The sequence below is a fragment of the Syngnathus leptorhynchus genome, chromosome 18 (assembly GCF_054491065.1).
Source record: "Syngnathus leptorhynchus isolate UIUO chromosome 18, UIUO_Slep, whole genome shotgun sequence".
NCBI lineage: Eukaryota > Metazoa > Chordata > Actinopteri > Syngnathiformes > Syngnathidae > Syngnathus > Syngnathus leptorhynchus.
Window position 1 is genome coordinate 2,164,320 of NC_141212.1, and position 22,018 is coordinate 2,186,337.

Consider the following 22,018-nt stretch of genomic DNA (forward strand, 5'->3'; position numbering starts at 1 on the left):
TGTGCACTACACCACTGAATGTTCTGTCAAGATTTAGTTTAGCGAGCAAATTCACATTTTAAAGTACACTACTAAAAAAAAAAGGCGAGTTTCGCTGGCAAAATGGCAGAGTGGTTTTTAACTTTACCCGGTGTTCGGGAGACCATGGTTCGAGCCCCACACGAAGCAGACTCTGAGCTAAAGATTGAATAGTATGAGACTCGAACTCGGTTCTCCCGAACAAAAGGTAAAAGCTTTATCCACTTGACCATTGAGTGTTCAGAAAATGACAGTGATTTAGTATTTTTGTCTAATATTTAAGACATATACTATGAATACATAACAAAACTCCGAAAATTTCAACGCCAAAATGGCAGAATGGTTAAAGACTTGGGTTGGTGTCCAGGAGCCTCGAGTTCGAGACTCATCTTTGCAGCTTTTGGAAATCAAATAGAGCGACACATAAGATTCGAACTTGCCTCTCCCAAACTCAAGGGGGAAACTCTAACCGTTCGGCCAATCGAGATCTTGAATGTCATCGTCAGAAGTTTGTAATTGAAGGTACTCTGAACTTTTCCTGGATGGCTTCATGAATTTGGATAATAGAAAGAATTCAATGTCAATTTTCCAACGGACAATGGTCGAGAGGATAATACCATTGACTCCCATTAATGCAGTGCTGGTTCGAGCCCCGGATCCTCCTACTGAGTAGGATTTTCTCACGCTTAACTGAGTGCCTGTTTTTTTTTGGGCCCCTCCCCTTCTGATGACGTCATCACAAAAAGAGTATAAAAGGCGTCACAAACGCGACGCTCGTTCTCACTCTCTCCTCTGACAGCGAGCGGCCGCCACGCTGCTCTGGTCCACCTGCCGCGCCGGCTGCACGACAGCCTTTAAAAGTCACAAGGTAGGTGTTTAACGTTTGCTAACATTTTCAAACTAAATGCTTTTGCTCTCTTTCAGTTAACTTGTACTTTGGGCGAGCGTGCTTCCATCTTGCAAGCGTGCGAGCTAAAAAGTTTGCAGAAGCTAGCGTTAGCAGTTAACGTCTTCAACGACCACCAAAACGCATTTGTTTGGCGTGCAACCAAACGATTGACGGTGGGTAAGTACATCTACATTTTGAAAACTCAAGCACGCACGCACCGTGTGGAAAGAGCACTAACGCCATTTTTTTGCTCAAACATTTAGCAACGTCTGGACGACAGCGCCGGAAGGTAAGTAGACAAAGCAGCGTTTGCATAAATCCACCAGAGAATGAATGAGTCCAATATTTTTGGTGCTAATTTTCTGCTTTCTGTCTGCAGGTGCCAATCATTAAGACGACCCAGTCATGGCCGACGAACTTTCTGTGAGTTTTAAAGTCAATCGACTGCTTCTGATTGTCTTATTTCTGTCCACAGGCCTGCATCTGGAACAGAGGGAGCAGATTGACTGCAAATTGGCCAAAAGATTTTTATTAGCAAGGCATCTTATCAAATTGACCAAAGCAAACATTTGTTCTTTTTCTTTTGTCTGCAGGGTCCAAGATGGCCGCCTTGCAGTCCTCGCATGGCCTCATGACACTTGCAGGTCTAGTCTTGGCTCAACACGTTGCCAATTCCAATTTGCTTGTTCGGCTAAAAATGTAAAAGCAGAATAGTTGTAACGTTACCGTGTCTTTCAGAGCAGCAAGCTGTGGTTGGAGAAACGTCCAGCCGTCCAGCGCTACCCTCCATTCCTCACTGGTGAAACACGCACGCGTTCAAATGTTTGACACGTGTCAAACATTTCAGCATATTCTTCCTCCTTTTGTCCACTAGGAGGTGCCAAAAGACCTAGTTTCTGCAGCATGGATGTACAAGGTTTTGAACCTGTGGCATGATCAATTTCTTGGCCGACTTGCTGACAGGTGACAACTTACTACAAACTTGACATTGTTTAAAAGCGCTTACCTGTTTTTTTTCCCCATCCCTCCCTCTTCCTGCAGATCACTTTCCAGGAAGGATGCAGTTGGAAAATCTGCCACCTGCTGGCCAAAGGTAAAATTCTTACAAAATTGTGCTAAGGTTCCTCAAAGCCGCATCCATTTTCAAAGTTGATGCTCAAATAAACTGTACTAAATGGCAGCTTGATGTGTGCAGGTGTCTCCCCTGCACCAGCGACTGGCCACTTCCAGTCTACAGGTAAGAATAACATCAGTAATGTAAATGTTCCTTTGTCTTTCCAGGAAGAGGTGACAAATTATGGTCCACAAAATGCTGCCTGGAGTGTCCTCTGCTGGTAAGAATGAAAGTCATGAAATTTCAGCACATGTTCCAAATTTGAATTGTTGTGTCCAGGGTGGTGAATCATCTAGTACCTGCTCGCTGAGGACCAGACCAAAGCTGCAGACCAGCAACACTAAAGTTTCCTTGTTACTAAGGCAACCCGAGAAGTGAGGCAATTTGAAATAATCCTCATTGCACAAGCTTATCTATTCCAGTAATATTTTTCCCTATTTCTGACAGGCACCAAAGAACAAGTCAGCTTCCCAGGTCATGTAGCAAGGGACAAATCCATTTACTGGTCATGCAGCTTGCAATACTTTGTGCCCTGGGGAACTTGACTTGCGCACTGGTACGTTGCATGTCAAAATATTTTTTGCACAAAACATTGACTTGGCTTTTTACTTACAATCTCTTTGCCTCAGGTGCAGGCATGGAGTAACCTTCGTACCGTTGGCAGACCACTCATCCCTGGCCGACCACTTCACCACTCGTCCCTCTGGCCGACCACTTCACCACTCGTCCCGCTGGCCGACCACTTCACTTCTCCACTCTGCAATCCAACTTTGTACTTAATTGTGATTGAATGTTTACTCTGCAAAAGAAATAAAGCTTTATTACAAATTACTCAAACTTTCAACTCTTCACTTTAAAACATCACAATCAATTATTTCCCCCCCCACCCAAAAAATTTCAGGATTTTTTTCTGGTGAAATTTTGAGAAATGAGGCGGGACGAGGGCTGGAATACTGCTTTATGATTGGCTGAGAGCTCTAAAAGTGGGTGGAGCAATGTGAATGAAGAGCTGTGGTTGGTTACATAGTGGACGTTGATATGCAAATGAGGTGCTCTGCGATTGGTTGGAATACGAGTGGGCGTGGTCTCATTAAAATGGAGCAATCTGATTGGTCAGATGTGCAAAATGGAGCATTTTGATTGGCTGCCCAAAAGTGGGCGTGGTTATGCAAATTTGAGGCGAGACGTGATTGGCCGGGCTGAATTTGGGCGGAGGTAGGGGGCGGGCAAAGTGGCACTTAGGTTTTGGAAGGTTCTTTTCAGCTTTGAGTTGAGTGTTTGCCTTCAGCCACTGAACAGAGCCGAGTGTTTGACTGCTTCTCTCTGTCTTCACATGAGTCAAGCAGTCACTTTGACTCATGTGGAGACAGACAGAGAGAAGCAGTCAGTCAAAGACTTGGCTCTGTTGCAGTAACACTCACCTCAAGGCTGCTGAAAACATAGTAGTGGACAGACACTTAACTTTTCAAACAGTACTTTGCAGTCAATGCAGTTACCAGCAAGCATGAAAGACTTCAAATGAGCAAATTTGATCATAAATCACAAAGATTCACATTCCACTTGAACAAGTGATTGAATAGAAAAGCAGTTTAAAAAGGCCCTGCCTGCCTGCCTGCATGGAAGCAGATGAAGTGCTTGATGAGCTCAGGTATGATGTCACTTACTTCTCGTGGCAGGTGAGCACATGCAAACAGTGCAAACATCTGGGACAGAACCTAAGTGCCAGACAGGTATTGCACAGTACCAGCACTCACTTTTGGACAAGTTTTTCCATGACACTGATGCAAACCAAGTTAGTTAAATATGTTTCTGACTAACTTGGTTTGCATCAATGACATGAAAAAACACATCCAGGCGAGTGTGATGATGAAGATATTGTGCAGCAGTACCTGGCACATAGGTTTTGTGAGAGATGTCAGCTGCTTGCCATGTGCTCACCTTCTCCCTGGTGTGCCACGACAAGATGACATCACACATCAGCCCCTCAAGCACATAACACTACCAACTAACTAACACTATTTTTTTAGATTGAAGTTATCATTTTACAAGAACAAAGTAGTACACTTTCACTTTTCATGTGTGCCAATCATGATCAAAAATAGACTAAGTTCAAATGCATTTTTTCAAAACTATACTTCTTATTTAGTTTCTTTTCACTGTGGCCCAAATAATCGACTGGACATTATTCATTTGGGAAATGACCAATTCAAATGTCCTTCGATAACATTTGAAGTCATATGACACGACCTTCTACATTTAAGATTAGGAGGCAAACAAAATGGGGAGGTACCTACCTTTGGAGATATGCAGATAGACGACCAGCAGCCGACGTGGAGCCTCCAGTCTTCAAGTTTGGACGTGGAAAAACAACGTTCAAGTCAAACGCCAATTGATTGACAGCCAGGTGCTACTTGTCAGTGGCTGTGCTAGCTAACGCTCCACCTCTTGTTTGACGAGAGCTAGCGAGTTTCCACTGACCTAACGACTCACAAATATTCTCCTTTCTGTCATTGTTTACATGAACGCATTTACATACATACAGCAAATCGAGAGCTTGGAAAAACTTGACATGACTCACTCGAAAGCCCAAATAGAAACAACCTGAAGAGCTAGCTGCTCGCTGAAGCGGAAGTATACGGTGGCCGAGAAAGCTCAATTCAAATCACCAAAAGCGCCTCTTTGGCAATTTGCACAAAAGACACTCCCACATCATGCATAAAACACTACTTCGGATCATGAAGTAAACACGCATAAAAGAAGCTCAAAAATAGTCAAAAAGACCTGCCTTGTAAAATAAAATCATATTCTGTCATATAGTCTGAGTTTCATACAAATGTATGACCGAGTTGTAGTGATATGAGCAAACGGAGATCTGCTCATCATTGTTTACGTAAATGTAACATGTGGTTCCCTCCGGAGGGAGAATGGAGAAAATGAAAATGCTGAGGGAGACGTCAAACAAGGAATAAAACATAAATGTTTATTAAAACAATAATAATAATAAAAGTACATTTCAAACCAGCAATGAAAATTGTGAAATTGCAGTAGATATATTGGGTAACAATATTTAGGCGTGTATATGCATACACGTTATTGAAAAACTACTGTAAGTGCTCTAAAATAAAGATGACCCAAAGACAAGCATAAGTCCCACGTACCCCCAGAGGGTCGTAGAAAATTTACAAAGTGTCATTCGGGGGGGAAATTAAACCAAAAAAATAAAAGATGCACCAAGTGCCAAACCCCATTCATTTACAACGGCGTGTCCGCCAGACGGCGACATTTCCCCAATCTCCCCGCTGTTGCATAACGGCGCATCCTTTCATGCAGTCAAGTTAGTCGTTAGATTGGAGAAAACGAGCACAAAAGAAGTGGTGTTCATTCTGGATCACGTTCATTGACTCGTTCGTTGGCGAACGAGAAAGTCAAGACTCGTTTTTTCGATGAACTGGAAGTGCAAATCACTCACTCACTCGTTCCTTCACTGATCCGTTCGTTCTCGCGACGAACTGGAAATGCAAAACACTCCCTCACTCGTTCACTCACAGATCCGTTCAGTTGGTGAACGGGAAATGCAATTCCTGACTCGTTCGTGAATAGGAAGTTACGTCATTTTCTTCTTCGTTTTGTTTTACGGCGTGGTGGCACCAGCTTCAATGCGCATGACTGACATCTACTGGTTGAAATCATATGAACTGACAAAAGAACGAATCAAAGTGATTCGTTCACACTCGTTCACTGAAAACATTCGTTATTTTGAACGAATTGTTTACTCACGAGCCAACATTAACAGGAAGACTGGACTGTCATAACAAAGAACAGCAGACTTGCAGCCAAGTTAACATGGATAAAGAGCCTGTTGTCATCGTCTCTGCCGCGCGGACACCTATTGGTAATGTTCACACGCTTTTCACACCACTTTCATTCATTTAAAAGCCACTTCCTCAATTTGAATGATTTTATTCATTCAATTGATATGAACCGTGGCTCGTCGTTTTCTCGTCGTCCTCGCGATTAATTCACATAGAAGTGACCGTCAAAGTATTTCTATTAAATGGTTTTAAATGTGTCAAATGTTTGTAAATTACCCATATTCCGCAAATGTTTAATGTTGAATCAATAAGTGATTTCGTGACGGTAGGTCACGCTGAGTTCCTATTGGTTACAGCCAGTGTCCTCTCTGGGTCAAAGGCTGTGATTGGCTCAATAGTCATAGACCCACGGAAATGCCACGATGTGATTGGTTACTGACAACATGGGAGCACATTGGACCATCATATGAACTTGACTGATAACAGTTGTTTACTTTTCCATTTTTGTGAAAGAATAATCTATTCTTATGTCCCGTGAAATATATTTGTCAGTTTTATTTATCATCACATTTATTAATATTTGACATTGACAGTGAATATCAATTAATGATAACCACCTAATACAAATACATGTAATGGTTTTCCTAAGATGTACTAAGTTGAACTACACTGTCCTCAAATAAAAAATCTGAATGCATGTCCAGTAGGATATGTTACAAGATTGAATTTCAAATTATTATTTTTTTCCTCCAAAGGGTCCTTGAATGGATCTCTGTCCACGGTGCCTTTGCATGATCTATGTTCCGTGGTGATTAAGGATGTCCTGAAGCGGGCCGGAGTGAAGTCAGAAGACGTGTCCGAGGTCATTTTGGGGCACGTCCTGACGGCAGGTATTTCCGTGAGCCAAATTGGCTTGGTGAACGTCCAGTCGCTAATTTGATTAAATCTGATCTTTTGTCTCGGAGGGCACGGGCAGAATCCGGCGCGTCAGGCCAGTGTCGGTGCAGGCATCCCCTTCTCGGTCCCGGCGTGGAGCTGCCAGATGGTTTGCGGCTCTGGGCTGAAAGCTGTCTGTTTGGCGGCTCAGTCCATCCAGACCGGAGAGTCCGCTGTGGTGGTGGCAGGAGGCATGGAGAGTATGAGCAGGGTGAGGATTGATTCAATTTGAAACAAAATCTAAATTAGTGAAGGAGTCGTATGACATAATTGTTTTCCTTCTTCAGGCTCCTCACACACTGAACATGCGGGCAGGAGTGAAAATGGGCGACGCCTCCCTGCAGGACTCCATGGTGGCCGACGGTTTGACCGACGCCTTTCATGGCTACCATATGGGCATCACAGGTGGGCTGGGTACAAAATGAGTGAAATCGTATGACGTGTACATAAAAAGTCTACACACCTCTGTTTAAATGTCAGGTTTTTATGATATGATAAAACATTTGTTTTTTGCTGCTCTCAGCCGAGAATGTGGCCAAGCAGTGGAACGTCAGTCGAGAGGCGCAGGACGTGTTCGCCGTCCGGTCACAGAATAAAGTGGAAGCGGCTCAGAAAGCGGGATACTTCCTCCAGGAGATTGTCCCAGTTGTGGTTCCGTCCAGGAAAGGCATGTGACAGTTTATTTCACTGATTAATTGGCCGATATTAGCTGGTAATGTTCCTGCTGTCTTCCCCCGCTCACTTCTGCAGGCGCGGTGGAAGTGAAAGTGGACGAGTTTCCTCGCCACGGCAGCCATCTTGAGAGCATGTCCAAGCTCAGGCCGTGCTTCGTGAAAGATGCGAGCGGCACCGTCACTGCCGGCAACGCCTCAGGTGAGTGGCACAGCGATGCAAATGAACTTGATCTTTGAGGACTTTCTCACACTGTAGGCATCAATGACGGCGCAGCCGCCGTCGTACTCATGAGCCAATCGGAGGCCTCAAAGCGGGGCCTCAAAGCCATGGCCCGGATCGTGTCGTGGGCTCAAGCTGGGCTCGACCCGTCCGTCATGGGCACTGGGCCCATACCCGCCATCAAGAAAGCGGTGAGAAGTGGACACTCTTATTTGAATTAGCTTGTTTTTGAGATGGCAATAATAATAATGGGCTATCACAAAATGCTGGTAATTTATTCTCTAATGGTGTTAAATGTCTAGGTGGAGAAGGCAGGGTGGCAACTGGACCAGGTTGATCTCTTTGAGATCAACGAGGCCTTCGCCGCACAGTCCATTGCTGTTGTTAAAGAGCTTGGATTGCAAGAAGAAAAGGTACCATAAAAAAAAATAAAAAAAATTCTACATGGGCATGAAACTCTTTTTTTTTTTGTTGCTTCAGGTGAACGTGAACGGCGGCGCCATTTCACTGGGCCATCCCATCGGCATGTCGGGCTGCAGGATTCTGGTGACGCTGCTGCACGCGCTCCAGAGGACCGGCGGTCGGACAGGCGTGGCGTCCCTGTGCATCGGCGGAGGGATGGGCATCGCCATGTGTGTGGAGAGGCTCTGATGTCACATTGTTTACACTTCAAGATTGCTCACTGTTGTGAGTTTGGACCTCAAACTTATCAACTGTGCCCAAGTAGAGCTGCATAAATGTCCCTAGGTGCGTAATTACTGACACTAAAGAACTTCATATGTTCTCTCTAAGAGAGTATGGTCGCTTGTAGCTCAATATTCCATATGAATGGACTCTAGAAGAATGATATGTGCCATAAGATGAGGTTATGTGAATATTCCTCTATGAGGTAACCAATGACAGAATTGGTCCTCCATTTTAGCATATGTGCATGATTTTTGAATGTGGGCACTTTGCAAAACACGTCATATTGTTAAGTTGTTTATTACAGAACAGTTCCTGTACCAAAATGATCACATTTGAAAACAACCACATTGCTGTTTCCCTGGAATCCTATACAATGTAAAAAAACCTTTACAACATCAACAGAGAAAAAACCCGCAACTAAAATAATCATGTAGTCTGAATAACATGACAACTTTTGTCAATTTAAAGTCTGTCCATAAAAATTACACTGCATGTAAAAAAATCAAATAAAAACATCAAATACGAACTGAACTTGTATTCGCTTAGAAACTAGAATGTCTCATCTTGGTGACCGAGACCTTCCACGAAATCGATAAGGACATCCTCTCAAAGTACTGGAAATGTATATTTGTCCCCGTATAATCCTTTGAGATGCATATAGAAGAACAAGAGGAAAATCGCTACTTCCCTGCTTGGTGAGCTTGACGTCTCAGCAGTACGTAAATCTTCTCCTTGATCCAGTCTTTGTTGTACGGCTGGTACGTTTGTGTGTCCGCTCTGTAACTGGGGGGAATTCAAAATTGGAATCATCCAAATTGTGTTGAATTCAATTAAGACACTTACACAAGACAGCTCAGGTCCGCCAAGTCGTCAATGAAGTCAAACAACTGGCTAATGTCGTATGTGATGGACGGGCTGTTTGGATTCATTCTCTTGAGGTGCTCTTCATACATTTTGCACACGCCTAGGAGAAATATGCAGATGGGAAAGACATGAGAAAATTCCATGTTGCTCCCTTTGCATCATAAAACAAATTCTCAGTCATGTTTAAAGTAAGCATCCTGAGCCAGAGAGGTCGTGCTTTGAACTACGGAAGCCGCGTGAGTTGCTAACATTGTTCAGCTGTGATCATTAGCAAGTTGTCAAACGTTCACCACACAATATAAATCACAGGTTGTATTTTAGCGAGATTTGCATGGTGAAACTTTCAGACCTTCCATGCATTCATTCACCGACTCGTAGTCAGCATACGTTCGGCCTTCGGGTCTCTTGGTGGGCTGAACCAGCAGGATCGTGTGCGACTAGGAAATGGACAAAAGTCGAAAGGTGAGACACGAATGATAAAAATAATACGTATGACGAATAGAGAAGCAATATTATTTTCTTTGTTTGTGTTCGGTTTGCACAGCACGTTTGACCCAGTTAGCTAGCTAGCTGGTTAGCGTAGCAGCAGCTGCCCGTTAACTTAATTTGATACACATTTGTTAAAGCCTAAAACAATGCATTCACTCACCATGTTCGAGTTTGAATTAAACGAATATATTCTAATTTCTGGCCGATAAATCTGGGATGAAACGGCACGACAAATTCGATTTACAAATCCCTCTTCGCCTTGAAGCAGTTTACGTTAAGATTACTGACAGGAAGTGACGTCTGGCATTTCCTGTGTCAAGAAAAAGGATTTCAAAATAAAGTGTTTACAAAGTAAGAGTGCAGTCCTCGCATCAAGTTTATTATTATTATGTCAAGTAACTGTACGTTGCTGTTGTAAAGTACCACCAAACTGAATTGCAGCATATTTGTGATATGTGTCAAATAGTTTGTGATTACAGTATTTGTTTTTAAAACACTGTAAATTTGAAATTAAAAAGGGACCTTAGAAGCATAAGATGGAAGAGTATTTATTTTGTTAATTGTAGGTGAGCCAGAATAAACAACAAAGTAAAACATTTTATTTTACCAGCATAAAAAAAGAGCAATGAAGCAAGCCACAATCACATCATGCATACTTTCAATTTTTAGTATGCGGCTGCGGCCTCACATGCCGTCTGACATTCCCCGAGAGAAGCAAAATTGTTAGCGTTGCCCTGGCAGCCTCCAAACCAAAACTCTTGGCATTTGCCAGTGCTTGCGTTGTAATAGAACCGTCTCTTCCAGGTATCACAGGGGCCCTCAAAACGTGGCAGCGAGCAGGCACCGTGTGGAGCAGGAGGGACTGGATCGCTTGTGTGCTGCTTAGGAATCAAAGGTAAATACAGTCTGAGTTGTATTTTCTAAGGGAACCAGTCTTGTATCTTAACTGTTTCATCACACAAATAGAAGAGAAACATTCTTTTTACCACAGTAGTTTGGTATTCAGAACATCCGGCTCTCCCAAGTCCGCTAGCAGCGGTGACCCCATCCAGACAACATCCATATCTAAAAATGGAAGGCATGTCAGTATAATTTTTTTTTGCATGATAAAAGCGGCACCAAAATGATCTACCTGGTGTTTACGCAGTCATGTTGGACGCAACCCTCATGTCCCGGACCGCTGGCCGAGCTACGACCATCGGGGCAGCAGCCGTAATAAGACCGGGCGCAGTTGGGAGCGTTTACTCTCACGTTGGGATTGTTGTCAGTGTTTGGCCTGCTCGCTGGAACGGATATATATGAATGTCATAGATTTTGTCATTGGCGTAATAGACCTGGAATATTTTTTTTTCCTCTTATGACAAACTAGTTGTAAATACCAAAAAAGTAATTGACTACACACCTGATGGATTTTCAGGAACGTAGGGTACAAATCCCGTCATGGTGCTTTCATGCAACCCCGGACTCTGTATACTCGGGACACCTCGAGAAGAAAATATTCATCAAGTCAATACAACTTCCTCGAAAGAATATTTGGCCTGTTGACTGACTTTGAGCTTGGTGGCAGGGCTGTACGTTGCATTCCTCCACCGTTACGGGCCTCCTTGAAATCCCGCACCTGACCACCGGGTATGGGGTCAGGTTTCTGTCAAAACAGCCCATCTGCCTTTCCCTCACGCCGCCGCCACAGCTGCGAGTGCACTGCAGATATGCAATTTGATCGACTTTTAAGTCAAGAATAAGCCCCACGGCTTGCTTGGTGTCCCATTCCGCTTACCAATCCGTAGGCGGCCACGTGCCATGTGACGTACTGACGGCAGGCCGGTCTCCTGCACACTTGGACCGAGGAAGGTCTCGTGAAGGCCACGCAGGCGCTGTCGTCCAGACGTTCACCCCTGGCGCCCTCGCAGATCACCTCTCGCGTCTGCTGGCCTACCCCGCAAGTCACCGAGCACTGCCAAAACGGAGAGATTAACGAGCTGGAATCGGGCCGGCTAGCTTCCTCGCGAATGTTTGGAGATAGCAACCTGGGAGAAGACGGAGACACTGTACTTTGCTCCGCACGGGTTGGCGTTACACGCCTGCTGCCACTGAGGCCTCTCCAGGCCCTGATCGATGCAGAAGCTTTCGGCCACCGTGCGGGAGTTGAGTTGGTCCCGAAGCCAACACTCCACGGTGCGATACTGCATCCCGCCGCCGCAAGTAACCGAGCAGGCGCCGTAAGCGTTGGCTCTATACTCGTACGTTTGGGTCCCGTCGGGGTTAGCGGCGACAGTGGGAGCCGCGTGCTCTGGTTGCGGGACATCTTCCAGACCCAAAATAACACCTTGGCTGACTGACTGGAAGATCCGTCACATGATAAAGAAAAAAAGATTGAATGAGGCTTTGCAAAGATGAAATCTTTATTGGTTCTCACCTTGCACATGCCGTCCACGCAGATGTCACTTCGGCCCACGTGGCACAGGGTCCCGTCCACCACTTTGGGCCGGTGACGATAAACGGTGTTATGTTCTCGGGTGACGCAGTTCAGCTCACACGGGTTGGCTGCAGAAATTCTCCATTTTTGTAACCAAGTATTTGAGCGATTTTATTTTTTGGACGCCGCATACCTCCATAATATGGCACCCAAGTGTGATGTTTTCCCTGAACGAACATTCTGTCAAATTGGGAACATTGCTCCTCTCGGAAGTCTCTGGATCCCACCGGGCACTCCTACCAACAGGAGAAGCCGTTGAATGTTACATTTTATCGGCTCGACCTGAATAATTGATTCAATTACGATATTTCAACAATATTCTTCTCGCTTGCCTCGTTTGATTGTACAGGTTTACCTAATATATTGTCTGGGTAATAGCAGTACTATATTTGCAAATAGGTTCCAAAATGAATATTTACATTCATGTTACAGATCTGAAAGGACTTTGAGGATCCCTTGCAGTTATGACCTCCATCCGTCCTAAAAAAAAATATATATATATTAATAAGAATTAGCTTAATTATTTAAATAGCGCGCTAACCTCTATCTTACCTTAATGTGATACATTTCCTCGTCCTCATTGCAACTCCCGTGCCGCAAGAGCGGCTGCAGGGGCCAAAGGGGCCAAACTCACCCCAGTGGTCCTGGAGCGTCTGTGATTGCTAGAAGTGCAGATACATTCAAAAAAAATAAAATTAAAAAAAATCACTCAGTCTCATAATATTGTTAATATTCTGCAAGTACGAGACAAGTTGAGCACATTGAGCAATATCGCTGGCACGTCTTGCGTATTATCGGAACATACTGTTCTGAAAATCCCACATGTCAAACATTACCAGATGTGAGACTCACTGTAAAGGCGGGTACAGCCAGCAAATGGACCAGAGCCAAGACCCTCAGCGTGTCCATTTTTTAGCACACTGGGAAAGCGTAACAACCAAAAACAGCATTATTATCTTTTTCCACACAAATAAAAAAAAAATCTATGACTACATTTTAAATGTAAATACCATCTGTTCCAATACTTTTGGCAAGATTGCACAATCATTCTGATCTTCTTACCTTCTGGAAGAGAACGCTCAAATGGTAGGAATTCAGTAGCTCAGCAGTCCAGATGTGCTCTTAAAAGTGAAGCGACACACACACACGCGCAGCTTTTCTATAGTCTTCCTCCCTCTTGGCGCCGCACCGCAGCCAATCAGGTGTCAGAGTTCAACCATAACGCTTCATACCACGTCTGTGCCAGATTTAACATGTCATTTACGTGTTAAAGGGGTGTTTATAGTCCGGAGACTCGTGAAGAAAGAGAAAATTGGAATAGCATATTTAGTCAGACTGCAACTAACATTGTCATTATCGGATTTAAAAAAACATGTTTTAAGATTCATGGATTGATTAAGTCAAGGTCAGCTAAAATAACACGGTTAAATTGTTTATTTGAATACATGTAAAGATAATGCTTTAAAATAAGTGCCGTGGCGCCATCATTGTTGGGGTAAATGGAAAAATGCTTGCAAAGCAAAACCATCACTAGGAAAAAAAAAAAATATCACTGCTGCTTAAAGCTCACACATTCAAATCGCAAACTCATTCTTTTCCCTCAAAGTCATTTTTTGGCCTTGAAAGATACTCGTTGGGCTTCTCGGTGTCCTTCATTCTGGCTTCGAAGGCGCTTTTGCTGATGCACACCTCCTCCAGGGCTTCCATGATCTGCTGCATATCGGCGGCCAGCTCCTTGTAGCTCTCCTTCAGTTCATCCTGTTGCTGTTTCAGCTCCATGGCAGCTTCCAGAAGCTCTTGGGCCTGGTCTCTGCACTGGCTCCTCATCTGCTCCACGTCCGACAGCATGTTCTCCATGCTGTTCATCAGCTCGTTCAAACCCTCGGCTGTCATCTCGATCGTCATCTCGGTGCCGTCGACTTGACTGTTGTCCGCCTTCATCTGCTTCCATTCCGCCGGCGGCCATTCCCCCAGCGACCATTCCGCCGACGTCCCCGCCACTGCTTCTGGTTCTGTCTTGGAGTCTTCTTCCATGACTGATAGCTGGAAGACAAGTGAATCATTCAACTTGTGGCTAATCTGTTGCGCCCACCGGAGCGCCGACCTCGACTCCATTTCTATCCCAAGCGACACCTTCCAGACGGATTGGCAGCCGCCCACAGTCTTGACACTCAGGTGCATCATCACACCTTGTCGCAATGCAACCAATCTTGCCATTTGCTCTCCTTTATATTGAATACAGAGCAGTCATTCTATCATTATAACTCTATCCAGGAAACTGCTTGAAACTTGGGACATAGATTTTTTTATTTTTATCTATTACATTGCTTGAAAACATAATAAAATAATATATAAATAATACAAATAGTGTTGCAAAGTTGCCTAGCCTTTAAATGTGTGTAGCGATAAGGATGACCTCACCACTTCAAGTCTCTTATCAAGGCAAGACAACATGCTCCGCAATAGATGACAACCTTTAAATACAGAATTGTCAACAAAAGCGGTTTTAAAACCATTCATTAATTGATATATACATATTTATATGTATACAGTTTTTTACAATATGCATAATTGTTCATGAAAAGTCTTCAGCAAGTTCTTAATCGTCTAAATGGACTGAATGACAACTAAAACACATTTTCTACGGCATTACATTACATTACAGTTAAAAAGGGGGAAAAAAAAAAAGATTATTCAAACTAATCCATGCAGCAGTGCCACCTAAAAATGAAAGAAATAGATCAAATATTAAACAGCTAAAATAAGGGAAATCCTTACTTGTTTCTCTGGTTGTTATGTGCACGTATGTTTCTGCATGTAGACTGAAGATAAGTGGATGCTTTCAGGAACTCCCCCACTGCTCACGAGATACACGCAACACACACATAAGCGACAAAAAAAAAAAAAAAATAATTTTGTCAATATCTGTATTTATCTACATTTATTTTGAGCCTTAGATTTATTTTTAAAATAATATTGAAGCGTGATATTATTTAAATACTTTAATTATAAATGGTTTTGCAAGCTAATATTTTCCACTCTGTAATAAAGACAAGAAATAATTAAGAATGACGATATTCATTTTACTAAATAAATAGATTGGTGGTTTTGAACTTACATTTTTTACAAGCATTGTTTATTACCATATTTAAACTGAGAAGTGCATTCAACTTGTAATTCTCCTCAAATATCCGCTGGAGGGCAGTGTTGTAACGCGTTTAGTGCTTTTCAGCATTATCAAGCCAGTTTTTCCTACTGCGTGTGTTTTGGTATCAAGTCAAGCATGCGATGTTGGAAATGATGTGATTGATTATATTGTTTGTATTTCAACTTGTGATTATTTTTATGAGAACCTGCTCGGCACATGCAATCATTTAAATTCCAATATTGTGTGTATGTGAGAGAGCTGTGCGGGGGGTTTCAGGAGTATGGATTATTTGCTATTCAGGGAGTCCAGCCAAGCGTGAGGCAGAGGAGAGAAAAGAATCATTGTTGTGGTCCAGATGAGTGTCAGAGGTGCCTGGCGATATAGGGACTTTTTTTTTTATTTTTTAGGAGGGACAAAAACACACTTGCAACAACGACCTGACCCCCATCATATAAGGTCTATTTTAGAACTTCTCCCCCCCAAAAAAGGACAAAATCACATTTAAATGTGGTTTATGCCAGATGCTATTATAATCCCCAAACCTCTGCAGACACCAAAGAAGACAGAACTGGAAAGAACATTCCACAAATGGCTCTTTTCTTCAAAAGGGAATTGCACAAACAGTTGAGCTCCACCCCAAGCCTTTTATATCGGGATCACTTTCCTTCTTCTGGTAAATGGGTGGGATTCCTGATCCCGTCCCCCGGGGGGGAAGAGTACAGCTACATGAATGGCTAATTTTTTTTTTTTTTCCTCCAACAATGGGACCTCCCTCTCTTCCAGAGAATTACTTTTCCATACTGTTAGTGACGCAACACAGTCTAAAATTTTTTGATTTGACTGGGGAAAAACATGGCGGCATTGTAATGGAAAAGTGTGGGCACCTGTTGGAAGATGCTCGGAATAGCTCATCGAAGCAATATGGTTGGATCCTTGACCTCATTTGTTTTTCCGACGCATCGCTTAGCTTGGAACGCTTGTGAAAGTAATGTAAAGCAGATCTTGAGCAAGGATGAGAGACATTTCAAGGAAGACGAGAACAGATGTGCGTTTCATGTCGCTACCGCCCTTTCACCAAAAACAAAACGGGCCTCATGAATTGACGAAACCATCCATGAGACAAAAACCAAACAAGGAATGTTGACCTAGTTATTGTTGTCGCATTCAACCCAGTTTTAATTCCACATGCTGTCATGTTTCCTGTCCTTTTTGGGGTTTTCCTGCCCTCTGCCAGGACCTCATTTGGGCTCAAGCAGGTTTTCAAACACCAGGGGAAATCTGCTTTGCCTCCGCTCCCCCTCGTAGCTCATTATAGCGTGAACTAATTGCATGCTAACTTTAGCAAAGTGATAGCCTACTTCCGTCGTTTTGCTCTCTGTAAAGTAGGCTGGGGAAACGTTTCCAGAGGGGAAACTTTTACCTGAGTAGTCCGCTTGGCAAAACAAATTGAATATATAATATGAGCAAAAGTGAAACTAAGCTGAGTGGGGCTACAGTTAGCGTTTGAAAAGAACAGTTGATTCAAGCTAAGCTAATATGAGCTAGATTGTTTCATTGGATCTGAACTCAGATAAGCTCTTTTGACAGTATGGCCACTCTGGGCAACGGCCAGAGATGGCATGACACACCCTCTTTGGCATTTCCTGCTTTCCTCATGACCTCATGCGCTAATGTCCATTAATCCCGGCCAACTCTCGACAGCCCATTCTGTCTCAGGGTCTGCTATCACAAAGGCTCTCCCACACACAGTCAGCAGAGCATGACTCCCAGTATTTCCCAGCTGATGGTGGAGATAAGCTTTGTCGTGGGCCCGAGGTGTCTCTTTGTACGTATAGCTTGGCCCAAGGGGAAAACCGCGCGACAAGGATGGCAATCTGTTTCAAATTGCTGTCGGAATGTAACAGCGTGCTGGTGTCAACAAATGTACACGTTATCCTGACAGATTTTTTTTAGACCTGCGGGCCTTTTTCTTCAGTCTTGGGTTTGTTCTGTTCTAATTGATTTGTTGACAACCGGAGGAGTGCAACAAGAGGAGCCAAGACCATAAACGTTTGTGTTGAACTCCAAAGTATTTGGACTATGAGACATGTCGGTTCACGTCGAAGCGTAAACGATTATAACCACCTATAACGTTGGTTTTTTTTTTTCCTGGAAGCCGAGACGCCGACATGCCGAGAGGTCAGCGATGTTAATAGACAGCTTGGGCTTTGTTTGCGTGTTCGGCTGCTACCTGAGGCCAAATGCTTATCACTGCCAGGATTTGAGCGGTTTCAGTTGACAATGAAGTCATCTCGCATCGGGAAAACTGATATTACATGCAAAAAAAGCTTTCAAGGCCCAGGCGGCCAAACGGACCGCCGGATCGGCGGCGTTATTGTTGACTACGAAACAATCCCGCCACGTATAAATCACATTGAAATTAACAATACAGTCACGAGACAAAGACACATCTCTTTGGACCTCAGTATGAGTATCGGATAGTTCTCAATGGAATAAAATTACATTCTACGTGGGGGGGGGAAATAAAGGGCATAGCAAGGAGGGGCCGGGAGGTGAATAATAGACATGCCTGGGGTTCCTCATTGTGACCCCGTTTCCATTTAAGAGATATAAACATCCGTGTTTTTGCCATTTAGCTTAGCTTAGCCTAGGCGCTAACAGCTGGAGAGATGGTAACCTGACTTCACCCAAGTTTAATAAAATCTGCGTGCCAGTCGATGCATTTATTATTTATCTCTCGTCCTGAATGACATGATACAGATCTTCAAATTAATAATTCACTGTGAACCAGATGGGTGCGTGGTCGCTAATGCGTGCGTTAAGTAAATCTGCCACGCCAGATGAATGATGTTTTTTATTGCCCGTATCACATGTTTATTTTCATTTTTAAATCTCGATAGAACATATTCGGAGACTCAACAACCTCTACCAGTACGGTGTAACTTTAAACCAGCAACATAACAAATATTTTCAACCCTGTTTTGGCAGATGTTAGATCTTTCAGATTTGCTCGCTTTTTTGTAAACAGGGTGAGGCACTTTGTTGGTCATGTGGAGTCAATACGACATGAAATTAAGAATCATTTCTGTTGGGCACACATCAAACACCTTCTGGTAGACTTTTTGTCAGACTTTGAAAATAAAATGATGAATGGTGAACTCGCAGCTGTCAAGTCACTTTGGCGCTTTCCCCATGACGAATGTTTTTAGTGCTTGGAATTTGCCCCATGATGTCTTTGCGTTTATGATGTGAAACATGTCTGTCCCTTGAAGATAATCTCAAATTAGCCCCCCCCCCCCCCCCCTCATCTGTACAAAACTCACATTACTCTTGAGTTTCGATGACATTTTGCCCTGATGGGAAAGTTTGGCTGTGTAAAGGCTGAGGATCAAGCCATGTATCATTTTCGGCTTTGGTCTGAACCAAATTACAAGATGCACTTGAAGTGCTGTGATGTCACAACTCGGGCTTGTTATTCTTAGAAGCGTATCTCGCAGGTGATTTTGGACTCATGGGCGTGCAATCGGGCCTGTTGTTGATGATACTTTATCTGCTTGTTTTATAAATCCTCGCTTGAGGCGGTAGGAGGGCACCGGGGTTGTGGGGGTTGGCGACCTTTGACCTTGGGCTGGTAGCCTTCCCTGCTGGCATGTCACATGTCAGGGCAGAGGCGTGACGAAACGGACAAAAGGGGTAGAAATTGAGGCGATGCAAAATGAATAGGGACTTTAAGCGGTTATATATATGCTGACATTACCTAAAAAAAGTGAAGCCAAGACATCAACAAGACATGATTTTTTTTTTTTCTGCTCCATGTAGCTACTTGCTTGTAATCCTTTTCTTACAGTGAGTCTGCACGGAATTAGTGGTCATGCATGACTGATAAGCTGTCGCCCATCCATCAGCTCCTGTGTCTTACGCTGCACAGCTGAGTGATTTCTTTTTTTTTTTTGCTGCTGGCCACACAGGAAAGGGAAATGTGCGGTCTCGGCACGAGCTGGCCGTCTCGCTTGCCCATTGCCACACGTGCGTGTACCCCATCGTTGACCTTAAGCTAGCTGGGATAGACTCCAGCTCAATGTTTAATGTTTCCAAATGTGTTGGCTTCGTGTTTCCTGTTCAAGTCAGGTGTGTATGTGTTATATAATTTTTGTTTTGTTTGTTTGTACGTGGTAGTTGGTCTCGATTCAGGTCCAGCCCACATTTCCACGCCCGAAACTGGCAGCAGCAGACGGACGTGCTCAGACGCGTTCTGTGCTGCGATTGTATTTTTAGCCGAACCGAGTAGAGATTACTTCCCTTTTTTATTTATATACATATCTATGTAAAATATGACCAAGGTCCCACTGCAATGTCAAAATAGCAATCATGTATGAAGTCTTGTTCATCTTTCTAGTGTAAGAGCTTCTTTGTTGGGACCTGGGATGTCATCAGATCTGATTTGGAAGTCTGTCAAAGGGGGATTTGGCGGGAGATTATACCTTCATTTAAATTTCAACACCTCTGCTGGCAATTACACTGATGACTGGGCCCATTTGCACCAGTTCTCTCAAAGAACACTCGTTTTTATATCTAAGCTCCGGAATGCTTCAAAACCCAAGCGTGTGTAAATTAAGGCAATATTTCCCATAGGAAATAATGTCAATCCAATTAATCCGTTCCAAACACCTCAAACGTTTACCTTCTTTCGGCTTAATCCTGAAATAAAAAATAAAATTTTCTCTCATATGCATATGTTATTTCGACAGTCTCCTTGCTATTCCTGGCCGTATATTCATTTGAATGTACTTGAGAAAGGCGGAGGGTCATAATGACCCATATAAAAAGCAGTGGCGAGCAAGTTGGCAAACATTTCAATGTTATTCAGCGTGCCCTATTAAATTAGAGAGCAGGCAGGCAGTCTGAAGTCGCTCAAATAAATGTTTTTGAGGCTCCGGTGGCAAACGTTTACATTTGGCTGCTTTTCTCCTCGCAGCTGGTCGCGTGGGCCGAGCAGCTGCGTTTCAACGTTGGCACGGACCGGTCCCAAATCTCACGTGTCGGGTGTCCCAGGTCAGCGTCTTTGCGGTCTTGTCGGTATGTGCTTGGCGAAGGGCGGCGACCTTGCCCTAACAACAAAGTAATTTATCTCCCCGCCATTGACCAAAAAAAAAAAAAAAAGTCCCCGCTTCCCTCCAAGCACCCCACCACCAACTCGTCTTTATCCAAGTCTCCCACACAGCAGCTGTTCCTCTCACTTTCCACCCCCCCCCCCTCACCAGCCGCACTATGATTCCTTTGTTTTATTGTTTGGCAGCGTCTTGACCCCCCCCCCCCCCCCCCTCATCTGGAGCAGGACAGGGGGTCAGACTCCCTCAGAATGCATCATCTTAGGCTTTTAAATATGTTTTAGCCTTACCGCCGCGCTAGTTCTTAACACCTGTGTCTTTATGCCGAGTTTGCACTTTTCTTGCCAAATGCAAAATTTCATTCAGTGTTGCCCAGATTTGGTGGCTTTTCCCAACAATGTGGATTTCAGCCCATAATTGCGCCTCTGCGGGTAAACATTCGTAGCGGCGGGCCGTGCCGTGTAAAAAAAAAGTAAATAGCACGTTGGTTTCCTGCACGGTTTTACGCTTTCCCAACTTTGCGACGTCAACGTCTCGCCTGCGGACATGTCGGGACGATAACAATCAGAGCTGTTTACCCTCCAGGGCCGCTTTTCCTCATCGGAAATAACTCGGAGTAAATGGACAGAGAGAAGAGAGATGGCGTAAACTGAAATAGAGATAACCGCTTCATGGGGATTTGGCGGCGTAGAAATAAATAAATGCCTATTTTTATTTTTGGAACTTTCCTGTTATTTCCGCTGCGCCATGTGACGTCCAGTCGGTGTGACCGACTGTCCAACAGGTGGTGTCAGCTATTGGAGCTTGCCCCCTCAGAGCTTGAACAAAAGCTGGGGATATTTTGGAATGCCGGCTTGTGTCTGGTTCTTGTCGTACTCTTTGTGTGTTCCATGTGTGTGTGTGTGTGTGTGTGTGTGTCAGTGTGTGGTCAGCTCCGGACTGGCCATTGTGCCCTTGGCCCTCAGCAGATGTGGTCTGAACAATGAGCCGGGTAAATAAAAGGAAGTGGTTTATAAATAGCCCCTTATGTCTGCATGAGTGGTGTTCTGCTGCAATGTGTGTGTGTGTGTGTGTTCGTTCCTGTTTGTATTGGATAGATTTTACGGTAGAAAGTTGCGATAACGCAGGTGCAGTTTGTTTCAATATCAAGCTAGCTTTTCCCTTTCCGGCATTTCCATAAATTGGTCCTCTTGGTTGCTTTCACTTAACACGACACCCAACCATTGCTAACCATAACAGCAGCACCTACTGAGTCTATCCAACGAATTTAAACGGTGGCGCCTGATTGGCTGCCCCACACATTCGGGTCATTCGAGGGAAGAATTTGCCGCTTCTTCTTTCTTGAGTGGCAGTTTATATTTCAAGCCGGGCGACCTAGATTCTGGGTTCTGTTACAGCTCCGCGGGGACGCATGTGTGTGTGTGTGTCGCAGGCCGGGGGTCCGTGCTGGGCAGGAGCATGCGTTGTCCGCCGATGGACTCAATTAACAATATTATAAAAAAAATTATAACACAATTTAGCAATCACTATGGCATACAAGCAGAGTTTTGAGGAATTTCTTTCGGGGTCCCTTGCAACAAAAC

General features: G+C 44.0%; 5 protein-coding genes and 2 long non-coding RNA genes across 19 annotated transcripts; 3 read left to right on the plus strand and 4 right to left on the minus strand.

The window, feature by feature from the left end:
- Window positions 1-807: 807 nt before the first annotated feature.
- On the plus strand, window positions 808-2,852 carry LOC147042292 (uncharacterized). Of its 10 annotated transcripts, none has more exons than XR_015069064.1 (12): window positions 808-886; window positions 943-1,084; window positions 1,171-1,196; window positions 1,287-1,330; window positions 1,501-1,551; window positions 1,646-1,706; window positions 1,755-1,870; window positions 1,949-2,000; window positions 2,103-2,241; window positions 2,301-2,395; window positions 2,469-2,577; window positions 2,651-2,852. XR_015069064.1 is itself a non-coding variant. In XM_085938422.1 (12 exons), the coding sequence occupies exons 5-10, from the start codon at window positions 1,509-1,511 to the stop codon at window positions 2,329-2,331; spliced, it is 324 nt and encodes a 107-aa protein (XP_085794548.1). In that variant the 5' UTR covers window positions 808-886; window positions 943-1,084; window positions 1,171-1,196; window positions 1,287-1,330; window positions 1,501-1,508; the 3' UTR covers window positions 2,332-2,395; window positions 2,469-2,577; window positions 2,651-2,852. The 10 variants fall into 10 exon arrangements, 4 of the variants coding, with proteins under 4 accessions (XP_085794548.1, XP_085794550.1, XP_085794549.1 ...); XR_015069060.1 differs by having other exon boundaries at window positions 1,782-1,870; XR_015069065.1 differs by having other exon boundaries at window positions 1,651-1,706.
- On the minus strand, window positions 1,253-4,653 carry LOC147042293 (uncharacterized). Of its 3 annotated transcripts, none has more exons than XR_015069066.1 (4): window positions 4,316-4,653; window positions 2,635-2,820; window positions 1,914-1,987; window positions 1,253-1,703 (listed from the first exon to the last, which is right to left on the minus strand). It is a non-coding gene; the product is annotated as an uncharacterized LOC147042293 (long non-coding RNA). The 3 variants fall into 3 exon arrangements; XR_015069067.1 differs by having other exon boundaries at window positions 1,253-1,803; XR_015069068.1 differs by having other exon boundaries at window positions 1,914-1,990.
- Window positions 4,654-5,776: 1,123 nt separating this feature from the next.
- Window positions 5,777-8,870, plus strand: acat2 (acetyl-CoA acetyltransferase 2). Its single transcript, XM_085937415.1, has 9 exons — window positions 5,777-5,913; window positions 6,589-6,723; window positions 6,799-6,980; window positions 7,057-7,174; window positions 7,293-7,436; window positions 7,520-7,642; window positions 7,700-7,854; window positions 7,966-8,076; window positions 8,144-8,870. Exons 1-9 carry the CDS (start codon window positions 5,865-5,867, stop codon window positions 8,312-8,314), a joined length of 1,188 nt encoding a protein of 395 aa, XP_085793541.1. The 5' UTR covers window positions 5,777-5,864; the 3' UTR covers window positions 8,315-8,870.
- Window positions 8,632-10,010, minus strand: LOC147042295 (enhancer of rudimentary homolog). 2 transcript variants are annotated; one of them, XM_085937418.1, is made up of 4 exons: window positions 9,864-10,010; window positions 9,564-9,651; window positions 9,194-9,314; window positions 8,632-9,127 (listed from the first exon to the last, which is right to left on the minus strand). In XM_085937418.1, the coding sequence occupies exons 1-4, from the start codon at window positions 9,864-9,866 to the stop codon at window positions 9,031-9,033; spliced, it is 309 nt and encodes a 102-aa protein (XP_085793544.1). In that variant the 5' UTR covers window positions 9,867-10,010; the 3' UTR covers window positions 8,632-9,030. The 2 variants fall into 2 exon arrangements, with proteins under 2 accessions (XP_085793544.1, XP_085793543.1); XM_085937417.1 differs by having other exon boundaries at window positions 8,632-9,133.
- Window positions 9,481-15,290, plus strand: LOC147042296 (uncharacterized). The gene is made up of 3 exons (XR_015068867.1): window positions 9,481-9,676; window positions 10,508-10,598; window positions 13,953-15,290. It is a non-coding gene; the product is annotated as an uncharacterized LOC147042296 (long non-coding RNA).
- paplnb (papilin b, proteoglycan-like sulfated glycoprotein) lies at window positions 10,301-13,091 on the minus strand. The gene is made up of 12 exons (XM_085937414.1): window positions 13,032-13,091; window positions 12,732-12,841; window positions 12,599-12,659; window positions 12,313-12,415; window positions 12,120-12,247; window positions 11,731-12,042; window positions 11,481-11,657; window positions 11,254-11,404; window positions 11,102-11,186; window positions 10,836-10,982; window positions 10,690-10,768; window positions 10,301-10,581 (listed from the first exon to the last, which is right to left on the minus strand). Exons 1-12 carry the CDS (start codon window positions 13,086-13,088, stop codon window positions 10,369-10,371), a joined length of 1,623 nt encoding a protein of 540 aa, XP_085793540.1. The 5' UTR covers window positions 13,089-13,091; the 3' UTR covers window positions 10,301-10,368.
- LOC147042298 (uncharacterized) lies at window positions 13,599-15,007 on the minus strand. The gene is made up of 2 exons (XM_085937416.1): window positions 14,958-15,007; window positions 13,599-14,222 (listed from the first exon to the last, which is right to left on the minus strand). The coding sequence occupies exon 2, from the start codon at window positions 14,211-14,213 to the stop codon at window positions 13,767-13,769; it is 447 nt and encodes a 148-aa protein (XP_085793542.1). The 5' UTR covers window positions 14,214-14,222; window positions 14,958-15,007; the 3' UTR covers window positions 13,599-13,766.
- Window positions 15,291-22,018: the final 6,728 nt, after the last annotated feature.

Bases quoted from the DNA above. Each gene is read 5' to 3' on its own strand.
- LOC147042295 (XM_085937417.1), bottom strand. The intron at 9,315-9,563 runs GTCTGAAAGTTT...TATTTCTCCTAG, and splicing joins GGTGAATGAATGCATGGAAG to GCGTGTGCAAAATGTATGAA. The intron at 9,134-9,193 runs GTAAGTGTCTTA...AATTCCCCCCAG, and splicing joins GCGGACCTGAGCTGTCTTGT to TTACAGAGCGGACACACAAA.
- LOC147042292 (XM_085938422.1), top strand. From the start codon at position 1,509: ATGGCCGCCTTGCAGTCCTCGCATGGCCTCATGACACTTGCAG. The intron at 1,871-1,948 runs GTGACAACTTAC...CTCTTCCTGCAG, and splicing joins CTTGGCCGACTTGCTGACAG to ATCACTTTCCAGGAAGGATG. The intron at 2,001-2,188 runs GTAAAATTCTTA...TTGTCTTTCCAG, and splicing joins CTGCCACCTGCTGGCCAAAG to GAAGAGGTGACAAATTATGG.
- acat2 (XM_085937415.1), top strand. From the start codon at position 5,865: ATGGATAAAGAGCCTGTTGTCATCGTCTCTGCCGCGCGGACACCTATT. The intron at 7,175-7,292 runs GTGGGCTGGGTA...TGCTGCTCTCAG, and splicing joins CTACCATATGGGCATCACAG to CCGAGAATGTGGCCAAGCAG. The intron at 7,643-7,699 runs GTGAGTGGCACA...CTCACACTGTAG, and splicing joins CACTGCCGGCAACGCCTCAG to GCATCAATGACGGCGCAGCC.
- LOC147042298 (XM_085937416.1), bottom strand. From the start codon at position 14,213: ATGGAAGAAGACTCCAAGACAGAACCAGAAGCAGTGGCGGGGACGTCG.
- paplnb (XM_085937414.1), bottom strand. From the start codon at position 13,088: ATGGACACGCTGAGGGTCTTGGCTCTGGTCCATTTGCTGGCTGTACCC. The intron at 12,842-13,031 runs GTGAGTCTCACA...CTGCACTTCTAG, and splicing joins TGGCTGTACCCGCCTTTACA to CAATCACAGACGCTCCAGGA. The intron at 10,582-10,689 runs GTAAAAAGAATG...ATTCCTAAGCAG, and splicing joins CTGAATACCAAACTACTGTG to CACACAAGCGATCCAGTCCC.